This window comes from Danio rerio, chromosome 21 (genome assembly GCF_049306965.1).
Source record: "Danio rerio strain Tuebingen ecotype United States chromosome 21, GRCz12tu, whole genome shotgun sequence".
Lineage (NCBI taxonomy): Eukaryota > Metazoa > Chordata > Actinopteri > Cypriniformes > Danionidae > Danio > Danio rerio.
The window spans coordinates 17,235,001-17,254,694 of record NC_133196.1 but is presented as its reverse complement, the minus strand read 5'-3'; the positions used below and the strand labels follow the sequence as shown (position 1 = coordinate 17,254,694).

Here is a 19,694-nt window from a genome sequence, read left to right as displayed (position 1 = left end):
TTGCAGAGATGGATGGATGATCGTCCAAGCTCATGGGAGTCATACACAATATTATTTCGTTTTCCGCTGCACCATCACTTTATATTCTATATTGTACATTATTTCTGTTAAATGACAAGACTTTTGTCTAAGCAAAGTCAGACCTTACTTTCCTAATTAAATTAAATAAAATCAAGTCGTGGTCACATTTTATTTTGGTAAAATAAGCGTAATATTGAGGCACTTCTGATACTAAATCATTACCTAGAAGTCAAGGTATTATTTGGATAAAACTTGGATAGGTGACAACACTTTCGTCAGGTCGTGTACTTAGAATGAGCTGAAACAATACAATTCTTGAGATTTTTTGGGGGATACATTGTTTTATTTTATATTTTTACATACATGCATATAAACTACATTTGTGAATGCAGTTTGAAGTGTGCTTTAACTAGGTCACACACACACACACACAATTTGCACATCTGCTCTTTAGGTTCATGGAAAGCAGGTAAAACAATCTCAACCACAAATAATAAAATGTAACTTAACCCAGCGTAGCAAAATAAATGGGTTTTTTTGACATTTAAAAAGGAAATGAATTTGCATATCATCTGTGATGTCACCAAAGCCCTTGCATCTAGCAAAACACTATACTTTGGCCCTCACCTGGCACCTTAAGTCAAGTTAAGCCAGTGCCTGGACAAGAATGTTTATTTGACTATATGTGAAGCATATGCAAATATTTTAGATAATTTTTAAAATTGATTTTACATAAGTGGCCATACAGAATCTTCAGACATTCTTTACTTCAGACATTCTTTACAACAACTGAAATAGATTTACCTTTGACCACATCACGCACAAAGCCACCCGAACCCCCAACCCACACCCCACACAAATATGCAAATTATTCAAATAATGATATCACTTGAAACACTGTGAAAGCATTCTTGTCATCTTTTCCTAACCTGTTCTCCTCTGCGAGTCTTCTTTCAGAGACTCATCACATGCTTCAGTCATATGAATCTCATTGAATTCATGCCGGATGACAACAAACAAGCAGCTCTTTGCTTGAGTGTCATCAGGATCTAGAATGCAGACCCCTACGAGCTGAATTCAAACATGTACAAGTCTCAAATGGAGCGACAAACTCTAAAAGAATTAGAAATGTTCAAGGGATTTTTCACACAACAATATTAATTTGTTGCTAGTTTATTCACCGTCGGGTCATAGAAGATATACAGTAGATATACTTTTTTTTTTTTTTACTTCAGTAGAGTATTTATGGAAGATTTTTAGGTGTGGTCTATAATGATTTAGAAAATGCAAGTCAACAGCTTCCAACACTTTAAGAGGCAAACAAAAAAAAAACACATGCAAAACAAAATGGTTTCTGGTGATACACTGAGGGCTGGGCAATAAATTGAAAAGGAATCGACATTCAGAACATATAATCGATCTAATTTTTCCAGGTCAATTTTTTACATTTTTTTCCCTACCATGTGTGGAGTCACATGACCTCATGTTTATTCTTCTGCTGCCACATCTGACAACTCACAAATCACATAGAATTACAAATCTGCCGGTATATGGACAACAAGATCCAGTCATGCACCACACACTCACACCTGTTCCGGCTTCCCACTGATTGCTAACATACACAGCTAAAGCTGTTCAGAACTGATTACATGGACTTTAAAAGTAGCACACACACACACACACACACACACACACACACACACACACACACACACACACACACACACACACACACACACACACACACACACACACACATCAGTTGCTGAGGCTTGTTATACAGTCACTGTGAACATTAAGACGCGGTTCCCTTGTCTTGTCTTGCACCGGTCTTTGCTTTGTTTTGTTTGTTTTAAGTTGTCTGCTGCCTGCCTTTGACCATCCACCTGTTTATGACCACATCTCTGCTGTCAGTGTCTTCCTTGTGACAAGAACGATGAATCCATTCTTGAGTCGTACTTTGCACTATATTGATGATGATTGGAAGCTGCGCCAGAGATGCATATTTTCCATTACATTAAAATTATTATTTACATAAAAATATTTGTTTACAGAAGATGCAAGAAATGCACTGTTTAAAATATTATTTACAGGATATCCACGTGTTATTTTATTCAAATGATATATATATATATATATATATATATATATATATATATATATATATATATATATATATATATATATATATTGCAATATGAATACAATTTCACCAAATGACTTGAATATCTATTTGGAAAGAATCTATAATTGTTGTGTTTGGGATGATTCTGTCGGTGTGTGCGTCAGCATAAAATCTAATTCATGAATAAAAAGACAAATACAATAGAGAAATGTTACAATGGAAATAAACAGTATTTTAAGAGTTATTTTATTTAGATAAGATACGGCTTATTATCTACTTTTAATATGAAAAAACATTGAAAATGAATTATTTACTTTCCAAAAGTAATAGTTATTCATTTTCACTTTTTTATAAGAAAAAATAGTGACTGTTGGTTTTAGGCAACATGTGTTTTTATTTCAGTTGGTCAACATTGATTTTCAAAAAATAATCATAAACAGCAGATGCTGTTTTTGTTATATAGCAGACACTACTTGTTATATAATGCATATTTACTATACACAACTTATCATGAGGAGGGCAACAAATAAATAAACAAATAAATAAATTGTTTATTAATCAAGATTTAGATTTTATGCCAAATCATTCTGCTCTGCGTATAAACAATAGAAAACAATTGGTCAGTACAAGAATGGTCAGGACCTTAGTGTTTCACTATATATTGAAAACACTACTACAATATACCCCTTTTTATGATAATTTATTACATTCAGTAAGCAAAATTTCAAAAATATGCACTCAACAATTTTATCAATAAACAAATAAAACAAAGATATTTTAGGTTAGCAGTATCAAATAGTTATTTTATCAAATTAATCATTATATCAGAAAAGCAGGAATGATTATAAAAAGGATTATAAACCCAAACCTTTAAATTTTACGAAATTTGAAAAACTTCCATGGAAAAAATGTAAAGTGAAAATAAGGAGCATTCTTTTTTCTCTCATCAAAAGGGAATGCTTTAAAAATAAAGGACAGTTTGGCCAAATGCAAAAATAGATTTTCTATTGAACATGGCAGTAGTTATTTATCAAATGCTAGATAAGCACAGTGCAAAATTGCTGTAAAGTACAGAAATGACAGATTACAGAAAACAGCTCCATCATTCACAAGCCTTCAAAACCAAAACCAGTAAAATGAGGAATTGCAACATGCAAATGTCGTCTAGTTCTACTTTTTTATGGGGTTGTGTTTACTTCATTTGCATTATTCCTGCATAGTCAGATGCAAAACAAGCAAATTTTTCTCTGACAATTAACACTATCTATCTATCTATCTATCTATCTATCTATCTATCTATCTATCTATCTATCTATCTATCTATCTATCTATCTATCTATCTATCTATCTATCTATCTATCTGTCTGTCTGTCTGTCTGTCTGTCTGTCTGTCTGTCTGTCTGTCTGTCTGTCTATTCTATCTATCTATCTATCTATCTATCTATCTATCTATCTATCTATCTATCTATCTATCTATCTATCTATCTATCTATCTATCTATCTATCTATCTATCTATCTATCTATCTATCTCTATCGTGATCATAATCAAACTTGTGATCAAACGTTATGAGAGACTAAAATGGCCCCTGAAGATGTTTTTAAAAAATGTAAAAGTAATTACAGACTGTCGTCCAACATGATATTTACAGGAACTTCAAGCAGCATTACAGAGACCAAAAAACAAAAAAAGCATCACAGAGCATTACCAGTTATAGTGCAAGTGACTCGTTAATAATCCAGTTTGTTTGAGCTAACTCATTAGCTGTGCATAGTCGGTTGCTGGTAACAGACCTGAGAGTAGATTGTCAAGCTTGATGACACAATTTCATTCATTCATTCAGTTTTTTTTTTTTTTTGACTTAGTCTCTATTTTAGAAGTCATCACAGCGGAATGAACTGCCAACTATTCCAGTGTATGTTTTACGCAGCGGATGGACTTTCAGCTGCAACCCAGTACTGGGAAACATCTACACACACTCATTTACATACACTGTGGACAATTTAGTTTATTCAATTCCCCTATAGTGCATGTCTTTGGACTTTAGGGGAAACTGAAGCACCCCGAGGAAACCCACGCCAACATAGATGACACAATTTAAGATTTTCCAACCAGAGAATAAAAAAAATTCTAACACGATAAGAATCCCAAATAAAATGTATAATATGAAATTGTAATAGGAATTTAACATATCATATATTTTTAAACACGAGTGCTCTGTAGTCCAGCATTGTTGTTTTGTCAAGTTCTCACACACACATGCTTGAAGACTGAACACACTCATTTATAAACTTGCTTTTGTGTGCATGGATGTTTATGCATCATGTTTTTAACCTTCTGCTTTTTAAAAAAGTGTGCATTCTCATGTCCCTAAAGTAAATGAAAATAAATATATAGTTTTTCTTTTTGTTGTTGTTGTTGAAAACAGTGTGTAAATGCAAACCCACATAATAAAATTCACATTTTGTCTCATCAAATCATAACAAGAGAATTGCACATCATGTTGGCTAAATCACATCTTCAGGAACACTTTTACTGTATAACAACATAAAGTGCATTTTTAAACTACTTTCCGCAATAAATGGCTCAACTTTGTTTTAAATTCCAAAACAATTCCTCAATGATGAAAACGAGGTCAATTCACTGCGAGTCTCCGCCGTTTTTCTTCAAGTTTTTCTTCTAAACATTCAATAAGAACAGGGTCCACAGTTGGATCCACCTTATTAGCAAACCAGTGACCGTAGTTTAAGAGCCATCTGAGCTCAGCAGCACCATAAATACAGACAGAACGCACACTGACTCCAGTGCATTCTGGGTAAAGATCATTTTCTAAATATGACCACTTCACCAGATGAGTTTTACTGATCAGTTCGGAGATTTCCGGATCTGATCTCGGCACCTCACCAGGCACTCCAGGCACACGAACCAAAGTTGCCCAGAAATGTTCATCAGGTGAGAATGTATCCTCAGACCAAGCCAGGAAATCTTTGGCAAGGGAACTCCAGTGAACAAAATACACAAATTCCCTTGAGAGAGTGAAGTAAGCGCTGCCTACAAACATCTCTATGTTGTGAGGTGGTGGAGGTTTCTCCTCTGGAGTACTGACTGGAAAATCGTAGTACTCTGAATCATTATTTTTCAGCAGATGATGAACACTCCAGCGGATTTTCTTTCCTCCAGGCCACTTGCTTTCCACCATGTTTCTGCCTTTAAGACCCTTCAGATCTGACACCAGCTCAGCGTTTGTCCGCAGTGGGAAATCTTGACCGCACAGGTTGATGACGTACTTCCACTTGACCTCAGAATCGAGGAGGTCTGACAGACAATTCAGATCCGCTCTGAGTCGTGAGATTCCTGCATACTGAACTCTCTCCAGTTTTGAGGCAATGAAGACGTTTGGGATGCAGCGGGCCAGACCGTTCATTGCTAACATAAAGTCAGTGGAAGACTTTCGATCATAATGTATGCAGTAGATGTTATGCGGCACATAAACGGCCCTCAGGAGTCTTTCCACAAGAGCGGCATCTTGATGAACAACTAAAGAGTAAGCAAGAGGAAATTCACGCTCGGACTCAGTGACCTGAATGTCATTGTAGCCCTGTGATGATACAAACCATTCGCAGTCAATGGTGGCATTTGCGATCGCTGCATCAGTTAATCCTTTGTAGATTTTTTGCTTGCGGATGACTAAGGATTTACCCACTTCCACTGGTTCCATTTCATAAATTTTAGTGCAGTTAATGCCATATTTTACTGTCAGCTGCTGCCTCAACGATAGTCCTGCTTCTTGTTTTTCTCCATTTCCTCTTAAAAATATGACAGTGGTGCATAAAAGTCCCAGTGTCCCAAATACAAAAATGACATTTCTCAGTTTCAGGTGAAGCTTCAATGGTTTCATTCTGTAAGGTAAAATTAAAGCTCATTTTCCATACCGTACATGCATCATTAACATCTTTTTAATTATACCATACCTTTGCAAAACTTTGAGGCATCAAGAATCCTTTTGTATCACTGGCACAATCAGGAGCTTGAGTTTGTGGAGTATGAGCCGTGCCGCCTGTTGTCATAAAAACAGAAATGTTAAAACTCTGGTCTAAATTCAACCTTAAAGTCCTATAACAGAATGCTTGACTAATACCACACAATGACTTGGGCTTATTTTGATCTCCACTATTTTACTTTAATGTTTTTCCAGGTAGGTCATGACCATATCACTTCACCAAATGATTTGGGTTACTCTCAGCAGTGTCACAGAAGATGAATTTTACACTCCACAATGAAGACTTCTATGAACACTTTTGAAAAGAGGCATTGTCTTCTTAGAGTAAAGACATATTTAATAATCAAAAAAAAAACTTTTTTTTTTCATTATAAAGAATTTTTTGTCCTCTAAAAATTGTCCGTTGGATGTAGAAGTTTGTATCAACGGTTGAATATCAAGAAAAAAACGCAATTCCTTTCCCCTTGTTAATTTACTTCAGATGATTTCACATTTATTTTGATATTTTGTTGAATGTAAAATATCACTCATAATAAGCAGTTTTTATTTGTTTTGAAGAAATGCATTATATTGTATAGGAGGAAACTGTTTTAAAGTCCACATGAACCAGAAGCTGCCACCGTTTTTATTGTAAACTAGGATTGTGTGTTTAATCAAAATTGAATTGCAATCGTGATTTGAAACGTTGCGATTAGCTAATCACAGAAGGCTTCAATATAAAAATATTAAGCAAATTCATGACTGCCATCTGTGTGTGACAGTCTTACTAGCCAACTGAGTGAGCACACTTTCGTTCTGCCCAATCAGAATTGCGCAACCAAACTGCGGAACACCCACAATAAAACAAACAAACAGAAAAGCGCGGACAAGTGGGATGATGGCGTCTGCCACTTTAGAAACATTAACAGACGAATTAATATGAAAGAAAAACAGCACATCGGGAATATGGGAATATTTTGCTTTCAAAGTCACAGGCACCAAACACAAACAGGTCATTTGCAAGAGCTGTCACAGAACTGTTTCCACAGCATGAGGAAATACAACAACCAGCACCTAAAAAAAAGCACCACAGGCAGCTATATGAGGAGTGTCTTGCTAAAGTCAACTAAAAGTATTCCCTGGGACACTCAATATAGTAGCTAGCAACACCAAAGTACAATTTCAGAGTTGTTTGCAGCTGTTACACCATTTTAAAAAACATCATGAAGGCACCAGGAGATAACTAAGGCCATAACTCACTACTGTTTGCTTAAGATAAAAATTAGTGTTTCATTTTTGAATATTTATAAACATATTTGAATAAAAGTTGGAGTTTGTTAATGTCTTTTCAGTTCAGTTTTTAACTAACACTCACTGCATTTGAGCAGTAGGAAGCTACGATACTGAATATTAAGCGGAAGCTTGACTACAAAATTAAATCTTTAAAAAAAAATTGAATCTTTATTTTAAAAAAAAAAATCTCAATTAGATATTTTCCCAAATTGCACAACCTTAATTGTGACATCCTAGAGAAACAAAATATTAAAAAACACAAAAGTGGGCGTGGCTTGTTTTTCTACTGTGAGCTAAATGGATGTAGTGAGGAAGGCATTTCATTCAGCGAGATGGGGAAAAGGCTTTGGGGAGAGTTATTACAACCTAACACAGGCATTCCCTATCTTTTTAATAACAATGCCAATTACTCGCAACCCACAAATTCCTCAGATGTGGTTTTAAATATACCAACGTTGCGCACGCACTCAACAATAGGCCTATATGAACATCAGCAAATTGACAACACGAAAACGTGCAACAGTCTACCAATGATATTATTTTATAGACATTTATTAATTTGTTTAATTTAATATTAACCTCACCTAACGAGACTGGTGGACACAATATTTTCAGCACAGGTATATTCTTGGTTTAATTTTAGAGACCGCCAATCAGATATCATCCTCAATGTTCAGTTGTGGCCTGTATTTATTTATTTTTATGTATTTGATTGCCATAAAGGTGTAAAAAAATCAATCTGCTGCAGCTGACACTATTGCTGTGTTGTTAGTCTAACGTAAACACATAATCCTATGAAAAAAATAATTGATGATGGTTGTTTATTTACATGTTGTTTTTTACTATTAAAAACTACTATTTTAATCTTCTGTGGGTTGTGGTTAAAATATGGTAATTCTAACAGTTTAATAAACTATATTTGACTTTTTTAAATATCCAAGTGTCCCCTGTTATTGTCTCGCAACTCCCACTTTGGCACCCACTGACCCAACTTCTCCTCCTCACCATTTTTGTTGCAGAACTGACAGTTGCAGTATGGTTGGCTAAGTATGTTAGCCACATCCCAATTCCTATTCCTAAAATATACATAATCGGAAGAATTAACTGTGCAATTTAGGATTTCAATTAAAGATTAGAAGGCCAAACTATATTTTTATTGAATGACATGCACATATGAATTGTTTACCACAAAACTAGCAATGTGAGCTAACAAAATCATACGGTTAGTTTTCATTTCTCGGGGGACTTTAAGTCTTATGAAGAGCAAATGCTTGACCTGTCCTGCATTACAAGAAGTGTGTGTTTTTCTACTCCTAACCTTAAATGGACATCAGACATCTTGCTCGAGTTTTTAGGGAAATTCCAAAATATATCAGTGAAGATTGTGACCTTACAAAAAGTATAAATGACTAAGAACTTTTACAGTTGAGTATTAGAGTCCCATAGCTAACAACACGTCATAATGATATTGAATCATACCTTGAGTATTATTTGCCTTTGCAGTTTTGTTTAACATAAAAGTAAATGTAACCAATAAAAGTAAATGTATCCGATTACAAACCCCATCTAATTTATAGTGTTTAGGCGAGACTCCAATGCACAGGATGATGAATTGGCTCAAAACGGATGATAGTAGCGGATATATTTTATATATGAAAGGAATACCCCAGAAGGGATGCTTTATGAGATGATGCTTTAAGTAAGTAGCTGTATCTACAATTTGTCTCACAATTAAAGACAGATTGTTTCTTTGGGCATCTGTTTTGAGGATATTTTGCCACAGTTTTGGAGAACTGGACACAGGACTAAATGTCTAACTGATGTATCTGCGTCTGTTCTTTAATTTTTGTGTGCAAACGAGGTGATGTGAGGGGGCAAAACATTAAAGAAACCTTAAAATTTATGACAAATTGCCAGCTAAATATTTTGCCATATCAGTCAGCAAACCAGTTAAAACTTTACTTTCCACTTCAAACACACTCTTGGACACCATTTAAAAATATTATGTGTGATTAAAGAATTCTACTTTTAATATACATTTATTAATGAGCATTTCATTGATGTAAACATTACATGTTTTTTTTATAATGATCAAATTTGTTTTCTTGTGGACTAGCTAAGATTGCAGCACATTTGACTCCTTAAAAAAATCCTGTACAGTATATATTAACCAATTCAAATCTGCTCAATTGTTTCCACAAAGGTGTGCCAAATGCATTAGAAATTAGCCACAGAGCTGTGGCCAGTGTTTGATTAACCTGCACAGACTGTGCAACTGGGTGGGGTGATGGGCCAATCACACAGCAGAAATGTGCAATAATGGGAATCTAAAACTATATTGATATTAAAGATGCACCAAATTTTCGACCACCAGAAATTTATCGGCCGAAAATATGTTGTCAGTTTAAAGACTGTAGGTAAGTGCTATGTTCATATATGGTCTTTCCTGTGCCTCTGGTTAACACACAATTTCCCAATCCGCGTTATGTACAAGTACGTGATTTTATGAGCAGCAGAGCATGTGCAGGCTGAAATAAAGTAAGCATATTGTTGTTCCTGATAACTGTCTCTATTTTCATGTGGACAAACTACATAGACCCTCAAATTTTTGAGGCTTCAGTCATTGTTAAGATACTCTTTCAAATCTGGAAGAATTAACAACTGATATTGAAAAAATTAGTTAAGATTGCAGCACATTCGACTCTTAAGAAAAAAGATTCTGCATATTTTTAACCAATTCAAATCTGCTGAATTGTTTCTACAAAAGTGTGCCAAATGCATCAGAAATTAGCTGCAGGTTTGTGGCCAGTGCTTGACTCACCAGCACAGACTCTGCAACTGGGTGGGGTGGTGGGAGCAGCTGATCATTATCTTTTAAGGAGACAGAAAAATGGGTAAAAAGCAAGTAAAAAGGGTGTTTATTTACAGGTACTCCACTTTCGAGAAATGTAACAGGATTTCTGCAGGTTTCACTAAGTCAAATTTAAGTCTTTTTAAGACCTTTTTAAGACTATTAGGAATAAAATTTTAGACTTATACAGTGCTAAACACTAAGGATTTTTTTAAATTGCTCAGTTGGTCTCGTGGAAAAGAGGTTTATTGCCCCATGAAAGTTATTCTAATTGGTTGCTTCTTTGACACCTATTTTTAAACAATGTGTCAAAACAAGCAAACCCTATTGTATACATATTTTTAACATTACTTTTCTTCTTCAAAAAAAGTTTTTGTTGAAAGTTTTTTTTTTTTATTGTTGGGATTTTTGGTAATTGGATTGGGTAGCTTTACATGGACAGAGGAAAAGACTTGTTTAAGGACATAAAAGATTAGAATTCAGTGACTTTAATAATACTTTTAAGGCCTAAAATGTATTTTTGTTGAAATTAAAGACTCCGTGGAAACCCTGTGTACCCTAAGTTATAGACTTTTTCATTAAGACCATAAAGAATTATGTAAACTTGTGTAGAATGGGCATCTGACATTAAAGCCATTGTCAGAAGACTAATGCAGTTATTAATGCAGTTTCTGAAAATGAGGGAGTATTGTAGTTTAGACCGTAGAGTCATTTAAAATGACTGACATCATTTGCCATAGTGACATGCAGCTGTGAATTGGTCAAGACCTGTCAGGAATTGCATTTCATTTCCCTGAAAATACTTACACACCTAAAACTGTTCCTCAGCTAATCAGAATAAAGCATTTAACAACCCTGTAGTGCAAAAATCAGGTTAAAGGTGTTAAGATCAAAGTCCCAGTAGATAAACACTGCACCTATCTTAAAGTAGACTATATTCATCTCCATGTCGAAAGAAAACGCTTAACCAGTATGTCATTAAAGATTTTGGTAAGTCATGGGGGTCTGTTATTTATAGCCTTGTCTAGTCTTCTGCCAGATTACACTGGTGTAACATGTTAATCAGTATCCGCATGTTTGACACGTTTAATTTAACTCCTACGCAATGCATGCAGATCTTGGTTAAACTAAACTTGACATAAAAATTAACTATGGTTCTACTATTAAAAGTGCAGTAATCCTGTTTTTGATCGCAATTTGTATAACCACAATTAGAACCACATCTTTTTACAACAAATTCACAGCAAAAAATGCTTTTCTTACTTAAATTTTTTGTCTGGTTTTAAGACCATCTAAAAATTCTTAAATCAAGAAGTATTTTCTAGACAAGCAAAACATATTGTCTTGTTTTAAGAAATAATATGCCAAAATGAAGTGAGTTTTTCTGTTAAAACAAGCAAAATAATCTGCCAATGGGGTAAGCAAATTATTCTTATGTCAAAAGGAAAAACTAAATAATTTTGCTTTCCCCATTGGAGATTATTTTGCTTGTTTTAAGGAAAAACTCACCTAATGTTGGCATATTATTTCTGAAAAAAGACATTATGTTTTGCTTGCCCAGAAAATGTTACTTGATATAAGAATTTTTAGATATTTCGACTAGAAACAAGAAAATCATTTTTAGCAGTGTATTATTGTTGAAGTATAGTCAGTGAAGCTAAAGCATCGCTAATTTGTATTATAACCTTTTTTGTTTCGTTTCATAAGCATGTAGTCTAATAAAAGAAAGAAAAGAAGACATGGGGTCTAGTGTACGTCTAACTTCAGCAGCATCATGCGGTTTCAATTTTAACCTCTTTAAAGAATTATTGCTCAATTTCAGATCACTAAATGTTACGAAACCACTTATTAAATAGCAGGATAACTACAATGTTACGTTTAATTTTTATTTATTTATTTTTTATAAATACGTCTAATTGTAGACCTGAATGGAGAATTAGCGCTTCTTTCACAGAAATACTAGTGTAGCAAAGGCTATACAATTTTTAGAACAATTAAGTCTAAGTAAATTACCTGCCGTTATATCGACATCATCTGGAAACATGAACTTAAAGTTCTGAAGTGTCGTTGGTAACCAGCAAAATGAAATGTTAATTCCACATCGACAGACAAACTTCACAAGAAGTCCAGTCAGAGAGTGGAGTCCAGAGAAAAGCACAGAGCTACAAAACTTGTTGCCAAATCCACTCGTTTTGCTGACTCCTCACACCCTTCTTCCCCTTTGCAAATCTATTTAAAACACTGCCGAAAGCAGCAACAAATTCTCGAACAATGACATACACCTAGTTCAGAAAAAGAACTTTGACACATGTACATATAAAGGCACCTATGACCAGTGTCCCCAAAAAAAGCATTTGAGCTACTATTTAAAACATGAACACTTATAGTAAATAGAAAAAAAACATAAAGGGATCTGCCTTGAAACTCACCTCTGCAAAGAAAACATTCAAGCTATCAAATGAGTAGATTCAGCATCTGCTAATGTCACACGTGTGATGCTGACAGAATCTGAGCCAAGCCACGCGGTGATGTTTGGTCATGTCCCTCCTCCTACTGACTGTAGTCTACTTGATTAAAAGCATCTGATATAAAGTGTGGGAACACACACAATGCTGACATTATACTGTGATTGATCTTGTATCGGGACAAAACTTGCCTGGTTACATTGTAACAAATCAAACATTTGCACACATGACAAAAGAAGCAATTGTTCTAACAAAGAGACAAATAATATTGAAACACAGGTTAAAAATAACTTCTGAATATGTCATTGAACATTTAACAAGCAAAAGTAAATGTCTTGCTGAAGTATTTTCTTTTTCTTATAGCTTTAATGCTTATGTAAATGAGACAAATTTGCTATCATTTATATCTCCAGACTTTATTTAGCAGTATATCTACGGTCACAGTTCACTGCACTGTAATTATCAAACAAGAGTACATCATGTTATTAGTATGAATAACTGTGCCTATATATATACTACAGTTCTTTCTGGTTCTTGAATCTGATTGGCTGATAGCCATAGGATATTTAGCAAAAAAAAAAAAAAAAAAAACTTTTTTACATTTCCAGGTTTCTCAGTAGCAGAGGTCATAGTTGGGTAAACTTAGGGTGCAGTGAATGTTTATATATCAATAAAAAAATTAATATTTTTTTTACACTTTACACATGATAGATATGGGATTGAATACTTGGATTCATTAAACTTAAGGTTTGCATATGAAAAAAGATATTTAAATCAAAACTAATTTATTATGTTATAATATATTTATTCACTGTAAAATTGCTGTCTTGAATTTTTAGTTTTAGTTGCATCAAATTTAATGTACAAGTAGTTTCATTTAACGTTACATTAATCTGACTTAATAGCCTACATCAAGTATAATCGGTAATACATATATACATACCTAATACATATATACATACATAATACATATCGGTATATATATATATATATATATATATATATATATATATATATATATATATATATATATATATATATATATATATATATAAAACATCCAATAAGGTGTGAGGGTCACTATCTAGCACTGTTTGAAGGTCGAACTTCATTTTCTGACTCATGGTGAAAGAAGCACATGGTATGAGAAGAAGTTAAGAAGTATTAAGAAGTATTAGCTTAATTGACCTATTAAAGTAACATAAAATTTACAAAAAAAAGTGTGTATTTGTGACGTTGTACAGAAGCCTTTTGTCAGGTTTTATAAAGTTTTTGTATTTTACATGGTTAGAAAAAAAAAATTGAGGAGAACAAGGTTTGAGCAGAAATGTAAAAAATATCTTCAGAAGTTAAAAAAGTAGCACTGACTATCATTGATAAGTGATCAGTTTACAAAGCAGGCAGCACACAAAATAGGGGTCAAATATATAGATCAATAACAAACCACTACAGTGCTCAGCATATACGAGTACACCCCTCACAAATCTCTCATTTAAATTAATATTAGATCCAGGACTAACAAAATATGAAAACGGACCAAATTTAGTACACCTAAATTGATATCCTAGAGAAAAATATTGAACAAAAAATATAAAAGAGCAAAATTCAACGGAAACAAAAAATGTATAAAATTTAGTTGAAAGTATTTTTTCTTCAACATTTCACATTAATTTAAATGTATTATCTTCTATTTTTAAAGTTGTTGGGTGAATAAAATATTATTTGAATAATTATATCAGTTTAATAAATCTATTTTGTTCAAATGCACTAAAATATATGACCTATAATCACAGATAAATGGATAAAAATATTCATTTTCAAAATGAGGTGTACTCAGTTATGCTGAGCACTGTATATGTTTTATATGTTCTTCCATATTTCCTTAATGATTCTGTTACAATTTAAATAAAATTATTATTGCTCTGATCAATGACTCATGATATTTGATAGATAACATAAGACCAAAAACAACTTTTAACTATAAAATATTCCCAAAAGAAACAAAAAATCACGTGAATGTGTATTTTTTATTTCAAGAAAGAAAATTAAATCATTGAATAACATGGAAATTACAAGCTCTTAATACCATAAAATATTTTAATTTTAGTAATTGTTCCAGCAGGTGACAGATGTGAACGAACTGCTTTCACTTTCAAGGTTTCTGACTGCAGCAGCAGAAACGAAACTTGAACGCTTGCCATCTTTAAATTGACTTTTTCCTGTTTTGCATTGTTCTTTCTGTCACATTATGTTTAGAGTTCGGTTTGCTCTACGAAAATAATTCTTGATAATTCCTAAAGACTACAATTATTTGATGTCTGTTTGCAATATGATCTTTATTAATAGGAGGTGACATGAGCTACTAGAATTAGTGGGCAGATAGCCAGCTAAACAAACAAAAGATAATGCACCCTTAATACGACAGCTATAAATCTCCAATATGAATAGCTATAGTCCAAGTATAAATACGATGGTATTGAATTTAAATGTCAGTAGCCCTTGTATGTCTCAAACCACTGTGTCAGCGGTAAAAAAAAGACAAAAAAAATTAATTATATATATATATATATATATATATATATATATATATGATGGTGGTATAACCGTTTCAGTGTGCTTGCTTAAATAACCCTGAAAGTAAAACTGTCTGAATTAGTAGATGCTTATTTATTGCGTTTTAATTATAATTAAATACTAAATACTCTCAGGTGTCAGAGCCAAAAAAAGTTGTTGCTGCCTAAAATCGATTAATTTTAAAAGTAATTTCATCGTACATAAATTAAACTGCCCTAAACACATCACGTTTAAATGATACAGCTTAAAATATAAAGTTTCTGTCTAACTTACCAAAATAAGCTACAGTAATACTAAAACGTGTGTTCTTAATTTATTTTGATATCTTTATTTTTTTTAACAGTGTAAAGAAACTGAATGGGTTGTCACTATATGAACATTAAATCCTGGAATATTCATTTGACAGCATGTGGTTTGTTTTATAACAACATTTAGTGTTAAAATGATTTGCAGATACTGCATGGAAGTGAATTGGTTTTTAAGGCATCTTCTGCGTAAAAAATATGCTGGAATAGTTGGCAGTTCATACCACTGTGGATACCGCTGATGATCAGGGACTTAGCCGAAGGAAAATGAATGAATGAATTGGTTTTGATAAGAATGCCAATATATCACAGGGGTGCACACTTCTTTTTAAAAACTAAACTTAATCGAGGCTGTGGGCCGAAGTGAAATAAAAACGCATTACATTAAATTTGCTCATTTGTTTACTTGTTATTTAAAAATAACTAGAGAAAATGCTTTAAATATATTAAATAATGATGCAGTATAATTTATAACGTTTTATAATCATACTATATAGTAAAAACATAAACAATCCCATCTCTAACACAATGGAGCTCAACTCTAAATACACAAGTCGAGCTGTTCCTGCCTTTTGCTTTAATTTGCCTTGTGCATCGTCTTCTGTCTGTCAAGTGATAGTATTTACATTGTAAAAGTCTGAGTCATATGAAACATTTTGGTTGGCTTTTTTTGTAACTTCTCAGTTAACATATAACAAAAGGATTAAATTTGAAATGACGATCTCTGTCAAAGACATTCACCCCAACCTCTCCCCATCATTCTCCCTTTCTTTTCTGATGGGATGGCGGACCAAACCAAAGGTTACCATGGGCCAACTTTGCCCCGTGGGCCCTACTTTGGGCATCTCTGATGTATCATGTTTGAGTGTTTAAGTATATCTATTTGCGCCATCTGGTGGCTAACAAAAAATATGAATGTATTGATGTGATAATAATAATAATAATAATAATAATAATAATAATAATAATAATAATAATAATAATAATAATAATAATAATAATAATAATTTAGAAAATTATCTAACATTTTTGTTTTAAAGATTTACATTAAAATGTAATCTAAAATAATACATATAATAATCTAAAAAATATAAAGTACGAATATGGGTTAATATGGTTCAAAGATGAGATGTCCAATTTTGGTGTCTAATTTTACATGATGCAATTGTGTAATAATAATGAAATAATCAAATAAATAATATTCCACCATCACTCATACTATATCATACCAGCTGTATAAATTAAACATATTTATAATTATTATAATATACTTTGATTTGTTCTTATTAATATATTGTATGTATTAAATGTCAGAATATTTTTAAATCAATAAAAACCTATATTGATCAATTGATAAGTCTTAGTGGGTTGACATATAGCAGCAGTGTATACAATTTTAAGTGATCAATTAGTACTTTAGATGCTTAAAGCGATGATTTATGAAATTATTCTTTTTATAAACATGCAAACGGTTTTCTTTTATATAAAACTATGATCATGCAAGGTATAATCTATGGTTGCCGTTATTTTTCATTGTCATTATTAATGTTAATCACTATAAAATCACTATAATGTAGTATATGCATTAATAAGAAATAAATATGTTGAAATGTATGCTCATGATTTTTTTTATTTAAGAAAGGATGCATTCATTTATATGTGATTGAATCAAAGAAACTTGTAAAGTGTGGAATTCTTTCAAAAAATTAAGCAGCAAAGTTGTTTTTAAAATTGATAATATTATATTAGCAAATATTTACTGCGTTGAGAAAACCATTGATTTATATTGTAATAACATTCAGAAAATTAATGTTTTACTGTAATTTCACAGAAAAGCCTGCTATCACAAACATTTAAAACTCCTACGGATAATTATTGTAATTATTTAAATTAAATTAACTTTCAACAAAAAAGTAATTAAAAATGTCAATAAATAAATAAATCACACAATTTTATATTCTTGTGATTTTTTATTTAGGAAATGACTCATTAATTTACTTATGTGATTAAATCAAATAAACTTGTAAAGCCTATTTTTTTCAAAAACATTAAGCAGCAAACATGTTTTCAAAATTGATAATTTAGGAAATATTACCTGCATACAGAAAATCAGCACATGAGACTGATTTCTTAAGAATTGGGCCATGCTAAACATTGTCATCATAAAAACAATTAAACAGCACACACTCTACTTTATGGAGAAAAAATAAGTTTTAAAAATTGCAAAAAAAAAAAAATAAAACAATCAATCTCTTGTGTTATGCAAAATCTGTGAACAAAGTTAAAGAAGACACTGAACAATTAAAACAAAATACCAAAATAAAGCCTTTATTGTAGGAACTGCTGCAAATGGGTACACGGTGCCGGCAGTCGATTTACTCACAATGAATATGAGAACAGAACTAAACATACACATACAAAATGAAAGAAATAAAGTCACAGGAATAACACAATATATACAGTTTGGAATGAAAAGGCAGGCCAAATGTGTTTGCTGGAAAAGATGTTTCTTTGGACACAGGCTGAAGCATCAGCTTGGTGTCACTTTCTCTTTTGGAAATCACGAATGAGGGCATCCAGCTGATAAAACCAATGTAAAACAAGTCAGACAGGAGTAACTCATAAGATCCAGTCATCAATATAGCTTATTTAACTATTTGTTTGAGCACCCACCAGTATTGTCTTGAGGATGTTTCTTCCCTGCGGTCTCAGGTAACTGCATTTTCCTGCCTCGCAGAGCTTCACTTCCTCTGAAACCTGATTTTAAAGTAAAACCGTAGGCAATGTAATCATGTTCATAAAAATATGTCTCTCCAAAGGAAGCTAATAAACATTGGGATAAAGTGCAGCACTACCAACACAAACAGTTTATAAGGCATGTGAGATTACAATAAAGCAACTGATGTTAACCACTACAATGTAGTATATGCATTAAAAATAAAAATGTTCAAATTAGGGCTGCACAATATATTGTTTCAGTATTAATATCGCAGTGTGTGTCTGTGCAATAGTCACATTGTATAGATGTGCAATGTTGAGTTGGGATTATAGTTATTATTTGGGGAGTCACTGCAGAGTTCCAAAATGGATTAAATTCATTTATTGTCTCAAATTCTACACACAATACCCCATAATGACAATATGAAAAACAAATTTTGAAATTGTTGCAAATGTATAGTAAAAAAAAAACCTAAAAAAAAAAGTGTACATAAGTATTGCTGTGAAGCTCTAAGTTCATCTACAATGGATTGAAATCTTATAATTTGCATGCTTTTGTGGCTTGAGAGAGATTGAAGTATTCAACCACAATAAATCTGACCAATTGGGAGTTCAATAAAGAATAATTATATTGAATTATTTATACAGTAAAGACTTTGCAGTGTCATTTTTACATTTACAAAATCTACAAATGCATGCACTATTTATTTCACTTTTATCTTTGCTTTATTGTATTTATCTATGATTGTAGTTTGTTAATTACTTTTTTTTTTTTTTGCATTATTCACTTTCCCACCGAATCAACCCTATCAATCAATACATTGGGTAACACTTTAGGAACCAATTCTCACCCTTTACTACTTGGTTATTAGCATGCATGTCACTGGCTGCTTATAATCTGCATATTCTGTATGATCTTATTCTACATCTCTAATCCTACCCATTACCTAAGCTACCTTAATAACTATTGATAAAGAGCAAATTCTGAGTTTATATTTGAGGCAAAAGACACAGTATTGAATCTTAAAATAAAATGTGACCATAAATTGTTTACAAATAGTGCTATTCAGTCCTTTGGTGAAACTGTATAGATACAGTAATATACAGTTGAAGTCAGAATTATTAGCCCCCTGTTAATTTTTACCCCCACTTTCTCTTTAACGGAGAGAAGAATATTTTCAACACATTTCTAAACATAATAGTTTTTATAACTCATTTCTAATAACTGATTTATTTTATCTTTGCCATGATGACAGTAAATAATATTTACTAGATATTTTCCAAGACACTTCTATACAGCTTAAAGTGACATTTAAAGGCTTAACTAGGTTAGTTAGGTTAACTAGGCAGGTTAGGGTAATTAG

The 19,694-nt window shown here is 32.6% G+C and overlaps 2 protein-coding genes across 4 annotated transcripts in view; both read right to left on the bottom strand.

Annotated features, from left to right (window-relative positions):
• Positions 1 to 2,520: 2,520 nt before the first annotated feature.
• Positions 2,521 to 12,778, bottom strand: gcnt4b.2 (glucosaminyl (N-acetyl) transferase 4b, tandem duplicate 2). Of its 3 annotated transcripts, none has more exons than XM_021473406.3 (3): positions 12,698 to 12,778; positions 6,117 to 6,202; positions 2,521 to 6,044 (listed from the first exon to the last, which is right to left on the bottom strand). In XM_021473406.3, exon 3 carries the CDS (start codon positions 6,041 to 6,043, stop codon positions 4,781 to 4,783), a length of 1,263 nt encoding a protein of 420 aa, XP_021329081.2. In that variant the 5' UTR covers position 6,044; positions 6,117 to 6,202; positions 12,698 to 12,778; the 3' UTR covers positions 2,521 to 4,780. The 3 variants fall into 3 exon arrangements, with proteins under 3 accessions (XP_021329081.2, XP_021329080.2, XP_073791152.1); XM_021473405.3 differs by lacking the exon at positions 12,698 to 12,778 and adding an exon at positions 12,282 to 12,424; XM_073935051.1 differs by lacking the exon at positions 12,698 to 12,778 and adding an exon at positions 12,286 to 12,424 and having other exon boundaries at positions 2,678 to 6,044.
• A 5,141-nt stretch (positions 12,779 to 17,919) lies between these two features.
• gnrh2 (gonadotropin-releasing hormone 2) overlaps positions 17,920 to 19,694 on the bottom strand; it is a 3,848-nt gene continuing 2,073 nt past the window's right edge. Inside the window, exons 3-4 of the mRNA NM_181439.4 lie at positions 18,286 to 18,369; positions 17,920 to 18,192 (exon numbers count right to left, since the gene is read on the bottom strand). Of these exons, the coding sequence (NP_852104.3) occupies positions 18,154 to 18,192; positions 18,286 to 18,369 (123 nt within the window). The 3' untranslated portion in view covers positions 17,920 to 18,153. The remainder of the gene's footprint in view (positions 18,193 to 18,285; positions 18,370 to 19,694) is intronic.

What these genes read in the sequence shown, in the direction of transcription:
- gcnt4b.2 (XM_021473406.3), bottom strand. Translation starts at nt 6,043, where the DNA reads ATGAAACCATTGAAGCTTCACCTGAAACTGAGAAATGTCATTTTTGTA.